The sequence below is a fragment of the Tupaia chinensis genome, unplaced genomic scaffold, assembly GCF_000334495.1.
Source record: "Tupaia chinensis unplaced genomic scaffold, TupChi_1.0 Scaffold000054_1, whole genome shotgun sequence".
Lineage (NCBI taxonomy): Eukaryota > Metazoa > Chordata > Mammalia > Scandentia > Tupaiidae > Tupaia > Tupaia belangeri.
In genome coordinates, this window is record NW_006159512.1 from 2,000,651 (window position 1) to 2,016,988 (window position 16,338).

Sequence of the window (16,338 nt, forward strand, 5' to 3'; positions counted from 1 at the left end):
TCTCTCTCTGGTGAGTGCATGTGAAAAAATAATGATAATAATAAAATAAAATAAATAATTCTTTATTAAAAGGAAATTGACTCTCACTTTTTCTTAGCTTTTGGGAATTTATTTTTTAAATTTATTAATTATTGCACTAGCCACATTTTCTTTATTTTGGATTCATTTTCCTACAGAATTACACAAATATTCTCTAGTTTATACTGCCCCACAAGGAGGAGCCTATATGCTTATCCACAAAATGAAGGAGCAAGCATTTGCAAAGTGATGTTGGTACTGTTGTGTTTGCCATAGCCATTGTGGCACATGTTCAGAGTTAAGACTTTTTCTTCATTCTTGTGAAAAACGTATTAATTAGTCATTAAGGTGGGTACGGTTCTGAGGAAGTGAACTCTGGATGTTTGTTAAGCCAGGGATGGTTGTACGTTGGCAGGTGAAGTCTAGTCTCCCCTCTCAGTCTCATCTTTCAAACTACTGTATATTATTATTTATTCTTAAAAGTTCTTTTTTTAAATTTTGTTTATTTCTTTTATTGCCAAAGAGTCTGCGCATTTGCCAGAGTACGAGGGAGAAAGCACCTCCAACGGAACATGGTCACACTGCAATCCTTTCTCCCCCGTTTCTCCATTCCGTCACATGCACACACACCTGGCATATTCCTTAAGCTTCTAGGGCTGGGACTTGAACCATAGTTGGCCATGTGGGACCTGACTTCCTTAACTACTAGGCTATGGGCTGGCCTTATTTTTATTTTTAAAGGATTTTTGGTTCTTTGTTTCTTTTTTCCTTGTTGCCAAGCCAGCTCTACATTCTTTTTGTTTTTACTAATTATCTTGAAACGAATCTTCAAGGTAGTTTAAATAACTCACAAAGCACACATGTGCTGATCCACATCCTTAACCCCCTCAGAATCATCAAATAAATAAATAATATGTAATGAACTATGTGAAATCACCAATAGTTGACTGGTTTTTAAACTATAAAATGGTGGTTTCTATGATTCAGCCTCCTATCATCAAATAATAGTAATATCAGCTTCTATTTATTAGATATTTACTGTGCCAGATGTTTTAATTGAATTTTTATAACATCTTGAAATGTTAGATGTTATTCCTGTTTTGCAAATGTCTAGATTCATGCTTTTTGCAGCTTTCATAAATTCAGTACATGGCAGAGCAAGGACTGAATTTCAGCCTTTGAGCCTATGCGCTCAACTGTTATGCTATCTGGCCCTCCTCACTTAGGAGTTGTGGGATTGTCATCCCGCTTGTTTAGGAAGGCTCCGATCACACAATTCCTCTGCTCTTTTTAGAGAGAGAGAGATTTTTGCTATAGGGTGCGTGCACTTGCTCTAGAGACAGATAAACAGAAAGCAAGAAATCACTCCCCCTCCCCCAAGGGGGATGGCCACACTGTAGTCTCTTCTTCTCGATTCTCCTCTCAGAATTTTGGGCACACACACACATGCGCCCAATACATGAGTTTCAAGCCTCCAGGTCTAGGACTTGAACTGCGGTCAGCAATGTGGGAGTCTCGCAACATAATCATTATGCCATCTGCTGGACCCTCTCTGCTTTTCTTTTTTTCTTTTTCTTTATTTTTTTTTGGAGAGGTTTCTGCTATAGGGCGCGTGCTCTTGCCAGACAGACAGAGAGAGACAGAGAGATAGAAAGCGAGAAATCACCCCCCAGGGGGGATGGCCATGCTGCAATCCCTTCTCCTCCATTTTCCTCTTGGGATCTTGGGCACGCACGCACACGTACCCGGCATGAGTTTAAGCCACCGGGTCTGGGACTCAAACCGCGGTCAACTACGTGGGAGTCCAGCGACACAGCCATTACGCTAAGAGGCCTTTTTTTCAGACATGTTGGTTAGTTTTGAACTTCAGGAATCTCCTGTTTTAGCATTATCTGTATTTTCCTTAGTCTTCCTTTAGTATATTTTAATTTGCACAAAGAAATCACTTTTTTGGGTATGAGTTCATTTGAAAGCCTTTTTGACATAATTACTTGAGTTTCTATAATTTCTTTTTTTAATAAGTTTTTGTGATATGGCATGTGTGCTTGCTGGAAAGGAGAATTATTCAGAGAGAGGAAGAGTGAAAAATCACCCTTCAGAAGGGATGGCCATACTGCAGTCCTTTCTTTTCCCTCCTCCTCCCTTCTCTTGAGATTTTTGGCATGCACGCACATGTGCCCGGTATTATTTTCAAGCTACAGGGTCTGAGACTTGAACTGTGGTTGGCCATGTGGGAGTCTAGTACCTTAACTACTATGCCATTTGCCCCTATAACTGTTTTCTTAATCTCTGCAGTTGGAATTTTTTTTTTTTTTTTTTTTGGCCATAGGTCTTGTGCACTTGACAGAGAGAGACAATGAGAGGGAAAGTGAAAAAATCACCCCCCTGGGGATGGCCATACCATAGTCCTTTCTCCTCCATTCTCCTCTTGGGACTTTGAGCATGCACACCCTCATGGACACACACCTGGCATGAGATTCAAGCTGCCAGGTCTGGTACTCTAATCGTGGTCAACCATGTGGGAGTCTAGTGACTTAATCAACATGCACCTGCTTGGCCCTCGCATATTACTCTTTAATCCTTTTAAGTCCTCTCATTTTACTGGCACCCTCTCCTGCCCCTTAGCCCTCTCATATCTTCTTTTCTTGTCTCCCTTTTCATTCTTTATTTTCCCTTGTCTCTCTCTTTTGTGAAGACCTTGCCTTATCTTATTTAAGATTTTTTTTTCTCTTCCTTCTCTCTCATCCATTTAAAATGTTATTTCTTTCTGGAGGCTGAGCGCAGACTGCCACTTGTTTGATAAATTGAGTACTTGAGTACTCGGAAGGACCACTGGTTCCTACAGCCTTCTGGTCATCCTAGTGAGTGTTTTATTTTAGGGTATATGTGTTTATATGTGCGTCATTCATTTGTGTGTTTTTAGTTAAACTAAAAGCTCTTCGAGGTGGAAATTCTGTGTGCTTATGTAGTTTAATTTTCGTTTAATATCTTTGGGGGTATAATACCTAGGCGTTACAATTTCTTTGTGTTAATTTTTTTGTGTTTTTTTTGCTTTGAAGATTTTAGAACTTCTAAACAACAGAATCTTCCAATCCAAGATTGGACACAAGAAAGCTGTCCAGCATATCCAGTTCACAGCTGATGGGAAGACTCTTATTTCAAGCTCTGATGATTCTGTAATTCAGGTGAGAAGGAGGATGAACTCTTGATATCATAACACTGACTCTAGCAAAGGGACATTTTGATTTTGCCTAGAATTTGAAGTGTATTTCAAAATACTTCTTTGGGCGTACATCCAGATTATGCACATGAGCCTAAGTGAAACCCATTTGTGCTTTATATTTCTCTGTGAGTGAGGCAGGTAGATTGACTTAGAACCCTCAACTAAAAGGTTGTTTATTTTGGAGTTCAAAAATTTGTTGAATTTTCCTGCCTGATGTGGTGTTTGGATTCATATCCAGGAATAACCTTTTTTTTTTTTTTTTTTTTAATATTTTTTTTTTTTCTCCTTTTATATTTCTCTGTGAGTGAGGCAGGTAGATTGACTTAGAACCCTCAACTAAAAGGTTGTTTATTTTGGAGTTCAAAAGTAATTTGAATTTTCCTGCCTGATGTGGTGTTTGGATTCATATCCAGGAATAACCTTTTTTTTTTTTTTTTTTTTAACATGTATCTATTTTCTCCCTATTTTTCTTTAAAATTGTAAAACCAAATTGAAATAGTTTTATTCTTTTTCTTTTAAGAGCAAAATGTTTATTACAGGGATAAAATTCTGTGAAAAAAACTAGTTAACCATAATTGCCAATTATGGATATGGAGGCTTAAGCTTGTTGTATGTTCTTTTCAAATTTACTTGATTTTTTATTAAAGTTCCAATGTATCTATTTTTAAAACTCAAATAGGATTACAAGTTTATTAAGAAAAATAGATCCTGCTGCCATTTTTCATTCTCCAGAAGCACCACTTTTAGATATTTTTGTTGATATTTACCTTCATGGCTCCAGATGGCATGCTTATTGTGCTGTTCTTGATTTTTCCATTGAGGAATTGTCTGCCCACTTCCCTAGAGTAAGATAAGGATTTAGCTTTTATCTTCTCCCACTTGTCTTACAACTCTGACATGTATTCACACACACCCATTTATCAATCCCCATAACCCCAATACAGTTATAACACTTTTGTAGCTCCTTAGTGTTATTATTTTGTTTGTTTTTAAACTTGCTATAGAATGTGTGCACTTGCTGGAGAAAATAAGAGAGAAAGAGTGAAAGTGAGAAAACACCCTACAGAGGGGTTGGCCACCCTGAAGTCCCTCCTCCACCATTCTCCTCTCATGATTTTGGGCATACATGTGTACGCATTCATTGTGTTTCTAAGCTAATGGGTCCGAGACTTGAACCACACAGTTGTCCGTGTGGAATCCAGCTGCCTTAACCACTACACCAGTGACTGATCCCCTTAGCATCATGAATAAGTAGACTGTGTACTAAGTGTGCTGTGAATGCCTTTCTTGCCTTGGTGCATCAACTTTGTGTATAGTTGGAAATTAGTTTATTCTAAAACTTTGAAGACATTTTTCCATTTTCTTCCAAGGTCCAAAGTTTATGTTGAGAAGTCTTAACACATTCTACTTCCTAATTTTTCTCTTTGGAAGCTTTTAGAATCTTCTCTTTGTTCAGGGTTATTTATTTATTTATTTACTTTGAACAAGTTTATTTAAACAACAAGGGGCTTGACTTGAAGGGAAGACTATCCAGAATTCCTTTTTTTTTTTCCTTTAAGAATAATTTACCCCTATTTTTTTTTTTTTTTGAGAGGTTTTTGTGATAGGGCGCGTGCGCTCGCCAGACAGAGAGAGAGAGAGACAGAGAGACAGAAAGCGAGAAATCACCCCCCCACCCCCCGGGGAGGGCTGGCCATGCCGCAATCCCTTCTCCTCCATTGTCCTCTTGGGATCTTGGGCACACCCGCACATGCGCCCGGCGTGAGTTTTAAGCCACTGGGTCCAGGACGCGAACTGCGGTCGACTACGTGGGAGGCCCAGTGACATAGCCATTATGCTAACTGCTGGTCCCAATTTACCCCTATTGAAAGACAGATTGCCCTACATGTAACAGCTACATACAAAAAAGTTATAAAATTGTCTTTGGTTAAAATTGTCCTAATGTTTTAAATGAAAAACTTAAAATTCTCCAATCAAACAAGGTATGCAAAGATTCTTATGCTGTTGGTTCTTTTTTCCTTTTCCTTTTTCTTTTTTTGGTTAAAACAGTGAGAACAAAATAAGTTACTGGAATATAAAGATAAGAGCTGAATGACTATGCCACTAATGGAGAAAGGGGGCATTTTCATAGAACAAGTATTTTTCCTCACCCCTTCTCCTTTTGTTGTCAATCAAAACATATCATTGTCCATTTAGTTAAAAAAAGCAATATGCTTGTGCACATACACCAGTTACTTTATGTACAATAAAGGAACGGGGCAGGGAAAATGAAAGAATAGAGAAAACTATATTAGACAGGATGTGGTGAAACCAATTGATGGTTTTTTATTTGAGAATGTATTCTTGGCCTGTCAGAACAGAGTTCTGATGTAAAGTAGCAGGTTCCCTTTTTAGTGGATGCCTCCTGTCTGCTGTTGGAACACATCAATTGTATCTTCATCCTCCATTTTCAACTGTGCAGGTGTGTCTGTGTCGTTGATCAGCTGCCCATCAAATCGGGATCTGATCTGCCTCGTTGACAAACCCTGTTGTTCACAATAGGCTTTCAGTAACTTACTAAGTAGTGTGTGCCTCTTTCTCTTAAACTGCACCACAGAACCATTCTGCCTTGCCATCTTCAAATTAATATGATAGTTGCTCTCGGTCTTGACTCCTTCCTTGGGCTTTTCGTGGGCCATGGTGAGTGCTGGAGTCTTCTCAGTGCCACTTCACAAAAGAGGAGCCAGGCCCTCACCAAACGAGCACACAGCTGTGTTCAGATTTTTTAAATTTCATGGTGACATGCCTTGGTGTGTGTTTGTTTCATCCATTGTTTCGGACATTCAGTATCCTTTCTCAATTTGGAAACTTAACGTTTTTCAATTCAGGGATGTTTACGTAGTTAGTTATTTGATTTTTTTTTTCTGGTCCAGTTTACTTTTTCTTTCTGTAACACCCATTTCTCAGATGGTGGATCTTCTGGAATGATCATTTAGATTTCTTTTTCCATATTTTATCTTTCTATACTGCTGTATTTTCTGGGGAGTTCTCCTCAGTTTTACCTTCCAACCTTTTAATTGAGTTTTTCATTTCTACCATTTTATTTTTAACTCCTGAGAGTACATTTTATTTTTTACTCCTTTTGAAAGACATTGCCTTTTTGTTTTATAGATGGAATATCTTCTTTTACTCTTTTGAGAAGATACACACACACACACACACACACAAGAAATCTTTTGTGGGGCCGGCAGGTGGCATGGTGGTTGAGGGTGCAGGACTCCCACATGGCTGACTATGGTTTGAGTCCCAGACCTGGCAGCTTGCTTTCTCACTTCCCTCTTTTTTTCTCTCACTCTGTCCCTCTCTGGTCAAATTAAAATTTAGAAAGTTAAATAAAATAATTCTTAAAAAAAGAAATTTTATGTTACATATAAATATATATGATGCATATACATGTATTTATATATACACATCTATCGGAATTTTTATTCCTCACATATGTTTATTTCCATGTGTAGTTGCTATTCCCACCAAGGTGTTTTTTTTGTTTTGTTTTGTTTTGTTTTGTTTTGTTTGGATGTCAGGGCCTCTTATTTATCATTTTATTTTTTATTTGTCTATTTATTTTTCTAATTTGCTGTAAAACACATGCATTCCCTAGAGAGAAAGAGAAAGAAAGTGATAAAGCACTCCCGAGGAGTGATGGCCACACTGCAGTCTCTTCTCCAGTTTCCTTTTGGGATTTTTGGCACACGTATGCATGTGCCTGGCTTGCTTTTCAAGCTGCCAGGTTTGGGACTTGAACCTTGCAATTGGCCATGTGGGATCTGGCTGCCTTAATGATTATATGCTACTGGCTGACCTGACTTTGCTATTTTAGTAGTATTTTAGAAGTAAAGAGATATGTTCAATGGAAGTTACTATATTGTATGTGTATCTGCATCTCTTATTGTGGCAGTATTTAATTAACTACACTATTAAAAACTTCTTCAGAGGGATCAGGAGATGGTGGAATGGTTACATCACTGGATCTGCATGTAGCTGACTGTGGTTCAAGTCCCGGAGCTGGTGGCTTAAACCTCATGCCAGCCACGTGTGTGTGCGTGCCCAAAATCCCACATGGCCACCCCGTGGGGTGTGATTTCTTGCTTTCTGTCTCTCTGTTTCTCTGGCAAGTGCATGTGCCTTATAGCAAAAATTTTTCTCTAAAACAAAATCCCACAAAACCAAAAAACTAAACTTCAGAAAAAAGATCTTTTATGTTATGTCTTTGAGCACTGTGAAAGTTTATGATTGGAACAAAAAAATTTACTTCAGTACAGAAACTTATTTATAATAGACTCCCATGATACTCATATATTAGTTGTGAAACTCAATGTAATTGTCACCTTGCTTCTTCTCCAGGTGTCATTGAAAGAGGTAAAACTAATCTGTAGCTGATGAACTTCTGTTGGGAGATTGTATACTGTATAGTCTTCCTATCAGAAGTAAATTCATAAGGTTTTATGACCTGCTTGGAAATTGCAAATATTCTCAGCCAGAGGGAAAAATAATATGTAGAAATATTTTTAGGATAGGCATTAGGTTATTCTCAGAAATTTGAATTGTGTTTCATCCTCTTTTACTGTTCTGCTTAGAACACTTTTTACATTTATAATGTTTTAATGACTATATTGGGTTGTCTGAAGAGTCACAATATATCTTTGCATAGAAAAATGTAGAAAAATATGTATGACTTTTCCAACAACCCAATATATCCTTGTAGCAAAACTTTTTGTAGGTATTTCCAAGAAATGAGTTGTTGGGCTTTGTTTTAGTTTTACTGTTTTTGTACATGACCAAATGGAGGTTTGTTTTTATCATCTTTGTATCCTTAGTGCCCAGAGTTTGTAGCAGGGGTTCAGTTGAATAGACGTTATTGCCAAAATTTGAAGAATCAAGTCATTGGATTCTATAACATTTAGAGATATGAAAATCAAGGTTGGTCTTGGTAGTTTTTGATCCTTTACATTGAAGTAAGTAAAACCAGGTATTGGACCAGAGTGTGGCATGGAGGTTAAGGTACAGGTTCCATACGGCCGACTCTGAGGCTTGAGTCCTGGACCCAGCAGTTTGAAAATCATGCCAGGTGCACGTGTACGTGCTCACAATCCCAAGAGGAGACTAGAGGAGAAGGATTGTGGTGTGGCTATCCCTCCTGGGGAATGATTTCTTACTCCTCCTGCCCTACCCCTCCACCCCCACCATCTCTGGCAAGTGCACATGCCCTAGAGCAAAAACTAAAATCCATCTATCTCAAGAATTAGCCATGTTCCCCTTTGCCAATATCTAAGACTATATTGGTTCTTTCAGGTATAAGAAGGTTTTTTTTTAGCATTTTTAGAATTTAAGTTTTATTTGTATAGCTGAAGAAATTCTGTAGTTTTTATACATTGCAAGAATTATAGCTAATGATAGAGACATACGCAAGCTCAATTCTAATACATTTAACTCATGCTGGTGGAAGTTAGGCTATTATATCAAGGTGATTCAATTAAGCACAGTAGGAGTGCAAACAGTAAAGCATCACTGTCATTGTCATGTCAGAAAGCTTCTGTGACAAGAGCTGCAAAGGCTATTCTTAATCTCGCTTCAGTGATTGTCAAATTCTTTGTTACATATGCTTCAGGAGGGCTCTCTGATTCTTTGATGTGGAGGGCAGCAGTAAGAACTTCAGTCAGCAGCAGACCTGGAATCCTACACAGCTAGGATTGGCAGTGTCTGTCACCCACAAGAGCTGCTCAGAGGTCACTGATTTTCCCCAGTAGAGCCTAGAATGTGGGAGGAGAGAGCCAGCAAGTGGTCGGGGTATTGTATTGTTTAGTCACACAGGTGCCCTTCCTTTCCTTTACTGGGGAGCCAGAGAAGCCTCTGTTTCTTTCTTCCTTGGCATATCTCACTGAGTCCTTACAATACTGAAATTCCTAATGCATTCTCTAGGATTACTCTTACTTCCAGTTCTTCTAAAGTTCTTTGTTCACTCACAAGGTACCCTGCTCCTGATATGCTGTCACTATAAATGGGTGCTCTGAGAGAGGGTACAGAGAGATCTGGGAGCCAGGGTTTGATGGAGAAGAAGGCCACTAAATGCTGTAGAAAAAAGAGGAAAGAAAGGGAAATAAGAGCTGTCATTTCTTACAGTTTTGCCTAAGCTTGATAGAATGAGGCTTAAAGGTATTTCCACAGTTAACCTTTGCTAATTCAAAGCTACACCCAGAATGTTACTAACGTGTATAACTGTGTGGTCGCTGATTTTCTGTATCCTTTTCTTTTGGAAAAAGAAGTCTGCCTGATTTTCCACATCTCAGACCTTCAGCTTAATAGGGCAGGCCCTTCGGGCTGTTGCTTTCAATTCCTTCCTTGTCTTTTTTCTGTACTGTTCCTTGTGCTTATCCCATGTTCCAGACAGAGTGAACCAAGAATTATTATTATTATTTTTTTTAAGAAGTTTTGCCTTGGGGGACCAGCAGTTAGCATAATGGCTATGTCGCTGGACTCCCATGTAGACGACTGCGCTTCATGTCCTGGACCCGGTAGCTTAAAACTCACGCCGGGCACGTGTGCATGCGTGCCCAAGATCCCGAGAGGAAAACGGAGGAGAAGGGATTGCGGCATGGCCATCCCCCCGTGGGGTGATTTCTTGCTTTCTGTCTCTCTGTCTCTCTCTGTCTGTCTGGTGAGTGCACGCACCCTATAGCAAAAACCTCTCCAAAAAAAAAAAGGAGGTTTTGCCTTAGGGTATGTGCACTCAGTAGAGATAGCGAGACAGAGACAGTGAGACAGAAAGTGAGAAATCACCTCCCAGGGGGGATGGCCATGCTACAATCCCTTCTCCTCCTGGGATTTTGGGCACACATGCACATACACACAGCTTGAGTTTCAAGCTATTGAGTCTGGGACTCAAACCACAGTTGGCCACGTGGGAGTCCAGCAATGTAACCACTACACCATCTACTATTAATGTAATCTTTTCATGTGTTCCTCCTCTTGTACTTTAGCTCCAGCATTTATTCCTGTTTTTTGAAAAGACCTTCTTGGTTTATAAATCATACTTCCAACTCCTTCCTCGAGCCTACTTTGAATGCAGTCTCTACCAAATCTCTAAGGAATTGTTTTTTTTTTAGTTCCACAGAACCTTGATCCCTTATCATTATATCTTCTTTCACAGAGTTTTATTTTGATATTTTTCTTTTGTATGTCTCATTTCCTTTGCTAAGTTCTTAGGTATCTTTATAACACAGTCTTGTTTGATTCTTATTTGCCCCACATATAGGGTGCTAATAACCTTTGTTAAATCAGTTCATTTTAAATCAAGAATAAACAAGGCTTTAAATACAGTTGTTTTGATTTAGTAAGTGAGATTCTTTTTCCTTTTTTTTTTTTAAATTGGTTTATTTCTTATGTGATCAAGAGAGGCAGAGACAGAGACCCAGCAACCCAACAGGGTCTTGACCCTGCAGGCCATCCTTAGCTTCAGCCTTGGATCATAGCCTCGTGCAAACCTGGTGTATTCAGATCTCCCAACGCACACCTGTAACATTCCCATGTGGGTCAGCCCTCACAGAGCATTGCGTTTTACTGCCACACTACCATTTGGCCCCACTAAGAGAGATTCTTTACTGTAGATGGCAGGGAAACATTTTTTTTCCTCTTTTTTATTTATTTATTATTTATTTATTTATTTTGAGAGGTTTTTGCTATAGGGCGCATGCGCTCGCCAGACAGAGAGAGACATAGAGACAGAAAGCGAGAAATCACCCCCCAGGGGGGATGGTCACGCCGCAATCCTTTCTCCTCCATTCTCCTCTGGGGATCTCGGGCACGCACACACGCACACCCGGCATGAATTCTAAGCCACCGGGTCCGGGACTTGAACCACGGTCGACTATGTGGGAGTCCAGCGACATAGCCATTACGCCAACTGCTGGTTCCCTGGAAACATTTTTTTTAATGTTCACCTCTGTACCTCAGATATGCTTGTGTTTATTTTGTATCAATTACTCATTTTAATTCTCCCTCCTCCTCTAGTATCTGAGGAGGTCTACTCTAAGCTTCATGTGGAAAATAAGAGCCTTACTCCTTTTGTCATTTAGAGGATTGCATTAGCGGGTAGCTAAGAACTCTGTTGCCTGGAAATGCCATGGCCTGATTTGAAGCTGCCTTGGTTAACTGACCTTCTTGGGCAGTTGGGCCAGCCTCAGTGGAGCCAGAATCTGCAGACTTGTCTGACTGTTAGGTTCAGAAATCTGTGAAAATGTAATTGGGATAATTTTTTCTGGAAAATTTAATCAGATGGTTATGCTAGCTAGCATAGTGTAGCTTGTCTCTGTCTTCAGGTATAACGAACTGTTCTCCAAGCAGCTGAAGAAAACAAGTTTTATTTAGGAGAAAAGTGTTTTATTTTGTCCCTATTCAAGTTAATTAACCCCAGCTTTTCTCTTGGCTGTCTGTAAAATGCAGATACCAGGTTCTTCCTTCTTCTTTATTTTACTGAAATGCTGTGAGAATAAAAGACTTTAAATAAGTGTACGTTACCCACACACCTGCAATGAGAAATTATGAGGGCGGGATATAACAGACTTATTTCTTTGATATTCAGGTGTGGAACTGGCAATCAGAGGAATATGTCTTTCTGCAAGCCCATCAGGAAACAGTGAAAAATTTTAGACTCTTGAAAAATTCCCGGCTGCTTTCTTGGTCATTTGATGGAACAGTGAAGGTAATTTGAAGCACAGGGGATTTTGTTTGTTTGTTTGTTTGTTTGTTTTTTAAAGTATTCAGATATTACAATGATTATATCATGACAGCCAAAAGCACATGGGTGTTAAGCAGTTACTTACATTTTGAAATTTGCATTTTGTCATGCCTATTTTCCGTTCACTGTGGTGACCTACATCTGCTGTGTATTTATGAACATTTATACTAAATGACATTTAAAGTCATCAGAATAGCCAATATGCTAAAGCTCTTGTTCATAGATCCGTCTTGGACTTGGCCATGCTCATTAATGCAAAATGTTCATGAACGTGTCAGCTAAGTTTATTAAAAAATTTTTTTTTAGATATGGAATATTATTACTGGAAGACTAGAAAAAGATTTCATCTGTCACCAGGGTACAGTACTTTCTTGTGATGTTTCTTCTGATGCTACCAAGTTTTCATCTACCTCTGCTGATAAGACTGCAAAGGTAGGTCAGTCACTTGAAATAATCCATATATAACATTTTTATATTGGGTATATGTTAGACCAAATAGTTTATGAAACAGGACAGTAACAGTTTTTGTCTACATGTCTGTCTCATATTTTGTGACTTTTGGGGAGATGTCTATTGGCATTTAGTTGGTATCAAATAGATTAAATAAATGATATTGGGAACACCTGGCTTTTTTCCTGATAGCTCTAGTGCATATTATAGGCAATAGAAATCATTGAAAGGAATTTACATTTAATTACATACCCACAATAAATTTTATGTTATTAACAAATGGTAATGCTTCTGAAAATCACAGTCCAGCAAATGATGTTGCTTGGTTGGGGCTGTTGAGTACTTTATTCTTTATTTCTTTTTAATTTAGTTATTCATTTTACTTATTTTAATTTGTCCAGAGAAAGGGAGAGAGAGAGAGAGAGAGATTGCAAGAGAGTTAGAAAACAAGCCACCATATCCAGGACTTGAACTGTAGTTGGCCATGTGGGAGTCCAGCACCTTTGGCCACCACACCACCTGCCAGCCCTCATTCTTTTTTTCCCTCCAACTTTTTTTTTTTTTTTTTTTTTTATAATTTCTTGTTTACTTTTTTTTTTTTTTTAAAGAAGTTTTTCACCTTAAGGCACATGTGCTTGCAGGAGAATGAGAGAGACAAGAGCCAGTGAGAGGAAGAATGAGAAATCACTCCTGAAGGGGAATGGCGATGCCGGCAATCCCGGCAATCCCTTCTCCTTGATTCTCCTCCCTAATCTTGGTCATTCATGCACACATGCCCAGGGAGATTTACAAGCCACCAGGTATAGGACTAGAACTGTGGTTGGCCATGTGGGACTCCAGTGAATAACCACTATGCATTCTCTTGGCCCCTTTCTTGTTTACATTTTTTATTTTTCTGGAGAAGTGTTTTTTTTTTTTGTTGGGAGAAGTGTTTTTTTTTTTTTTTTCCATAGGGCACATGCGCTTGCCAGAGAGACAGAGAGCAAGAAATCGCCCCCCAGGGGGATGGCCATGCCGCAATCCCTTCTCCTCCATTCTCCTCTCGGGATCTTGGGCACGCACGCACATGTGCCTGGCGTGAGTTTAAGCCACCTCCGAGACTCAAACCGAGGTTGACTACATGTGAGTCCAACATAGCCATTATGTCAACTGCTGTTCCCTTGTCTGTATTTTTTTAAAAAGAATTATTTTATTTTACTTTACTTTTTTGCTTACTTATTTATTTATGTATGTACTTATTTGTATTTGGCCAGAGAGGGACAGAGTGAGAGAGAAACAGAGAGACAGAGAGGTAAAATGAGAAAACAAGCCTTCAGGTCCAGGATTTGAACTGTGGTCGGTCATGTGGGAGTCCAGCGCCCTTAACCGCCATGCCACCTGTCAGCCTCTCTCATTTACATTTAATTGCTGTACATCTTTATGGAGTACATTATGGTTTTTCAAAGCATGTATGCGTACATCTTTATGGAGTACATTATGGTTTTTCATAGAAAGTATGCAGTATGTGACAATCAAATAAGCATGTACCATATACATCATTTTCAACAAAGAACCTTACATTCTTTTGACTGTGAAATGCTTTTTCCCTGAACACCTTCCACTCACTCTCTACTATCCTCCCAACTGCCATACTGTCTCTAGTATCTACACTTGCCCTCCCTACTATTATATATTTGAATATTTCAATTTCTGTCATAAAATGCAGACATTTGGTATATATTAAGTGGGAGAAATTTAATGTTTGTATTTCATAGTCTGCCTTCTTTCTTTTTTTTAAAAAAAGAATTATTAATTTATTATTATTATTGTTATTATTATTATTTAGTTTGCTGTGCATGTGTGGTCACAAGAGAGAAACAGAAAGAGAGAGAAAATGAGAAAGCAAGCCTCTAGATCCAGGAATTGAACTAGGGTCAACCATGTGGGGTCCAGTGTACTAACAGCCATGCCACCTGCTGGCCCCTTGGCTTATTTCACTTAGCATTAACTCTTCTGTATTCATCCACTTTGAATCAAATGACAGAGTCTTTCCATTCTTTTGGGATCAGTAGTATTCTATCAATGTATATGTGCCACATTTTTTCAATCCATTCATAAGTTGTTGAGCATTTAGGTTGATTCCATGTGTTAGCAATTGTGAATGATGCTGTAATAAACATGGCCGTGTATATGTTTCTGACTGAGTGTTTTCCTGTCTTTTGGTAAATTCTAAGGAGTTGAATTACTGGGTCTCACTGGTTTGTATGTTTTTTTTTTTTTTTTAGAGTTTTTTTCACAATAGGGCACGTGCGCTCGCCAGACAGACAGAGAGAGACATAGAGACAGAAAGCGAGAAATCACCCCCCAGAGGGGATGGTCACGCTGCAGTCCCTTCTCCTCCATTCTCCTCTTAGGATCTTGGGCATGCCCGCACACGCGCCCGGCGTGAGTTTTAAGCCATCGGGTCCGGGATGCGAACCGCGGTCGACTACGTGGGAGTCCAGCAACATAGCCATTACGCTAACTGCTGGTTCCTTCAGTTTCTATGTTTTTGAGGAACCTTCATATTCATTTCCACAGTGGCTGTATGAATTTACATTCCCACTAATAATGTGGGAGAATTTCTTTTTCATCACACCCTTGCTAGTACTTGTTGTTCTTTGTTTTTTTGATCATTGACATTGTGAATGGACTTGAGTGATATCTCATTGTGGTTTTGATTTGTATTTCCCTTATGATAAGAGACATTGATCATTTCTTTTTTTCTTTTTTAATATTATTTTTTATTTTAAATTTATTTATTTTACATTCATTCACTGTACATCATCACAGCATACAAAATACTATTTCCCATTCAGAATATGCTGAATGTTGGCTTAATTAAGGTTATTACCATACATGTTATCATCAACAAATAATTTTCCATTTCTTATATCTTTTTTTCTTTTTCCCTTGATTTCCTACTTCTTACCCTTGGCCATTTCCCACCCTTCTCCCACACTGTCTCTGGTATTTACAGTTGCTTTCCATGCCCTCCCCCCCAAATTTTAGTAATTCACAAAATATCGTAATCTAAATACTTTCAATAGCAAGTTCAGCTGATATGTACATATCTGTGAACATGTCTGACTTTAGGCATAAAACTCAGTAGAATGCACATACTATAAAGTAGCACCTTGCTGAGTCTATATAGCTTATTGTAGTCATTAAATAGGTATTATATATATGTGTGTGTATACAAATATATATATATAACATAAAATTTGCTTAAGACGTAAAACCAGGAAAAAGGTTAGGATTCTGTTCAAAGGGTAGGTAGATGAACCAATCAATAGCTCAAGAGAAGACAAAAAATCCTTAAATCTAGAAAACAAAGCATAGAAGAAAATTGGTAATGTCTCCCTTCTGTTGTGGTCTAATCTTTCCATTTATATTCTGGAAGTTAACATTCAACTGTGGACTTGTTCTTATAATTAAGTTGGCCATTTTCTTGGTTGTTTTTTGGACTCTAATTGCTGTGTATCTGTCTTTAGTTTTCTTAGAATAACTCCATTCAGAACTTCTTGGAGAGCTGGTCTGGTGTTGGTAAATTCTTTCAGGTTTTCTTTATCTGAGAATGTTCTTGTCTCTTCTTCCCATATGAAGGATAATCTTGCTGGGTAAAGAATTTTTAGTTGAGACCAGCAGTTAGCGTAATGGCTATGTCGCTGAACTCCCATGTAGTCAACTGCGATTTGAGTCCTGGACCCAGTGGCTTAAACTCATGCCGGGCACGTGTGCGTGCGTGTCCAAGATCCCGAGAGGAGAGTGGAGGAGAAGGGACTGCGGTGTGGCCATCCCCGCTGGGGGGGTGATTTCTCGCTTTCTGTCTCTCTGTCTCTCTCTCTATAGTAAA

The 16,338-nt window shown here is 38.8% G+C and overlaps 1 protein-coding gene across 2 annotated transcripts in view; it reads left to right on the plus strand.

Annotated features, from left to right (window-relative positions):
• APAF1 (apoptotic peptidase activating factor 1) overlaps positions 1-16,338 on the plus strand; it is a 104,800-nt gene that overhangs the window by 73,070 nt on the left and 15,392 nt on the right. For both annotated transcript variants that reach the window (XM_014591696.2, XM_006141372.3), the window contains 3 exons: positions 3,078-3,203; positions 11,859-11,978; positions 12,321-12,446. In XM_014591696.2, coding sequence (XP_014447182.1) covers positions 3,078-3,203; positions 11,859-11,978; positions 12,321-12,446 — 372 coding nt within the window. The remainder of the gene's footprint in view (positions 1-3,077; positions 3,204-11,858; positions 11,979-12,320; positions 12,447-16,338) is intronic.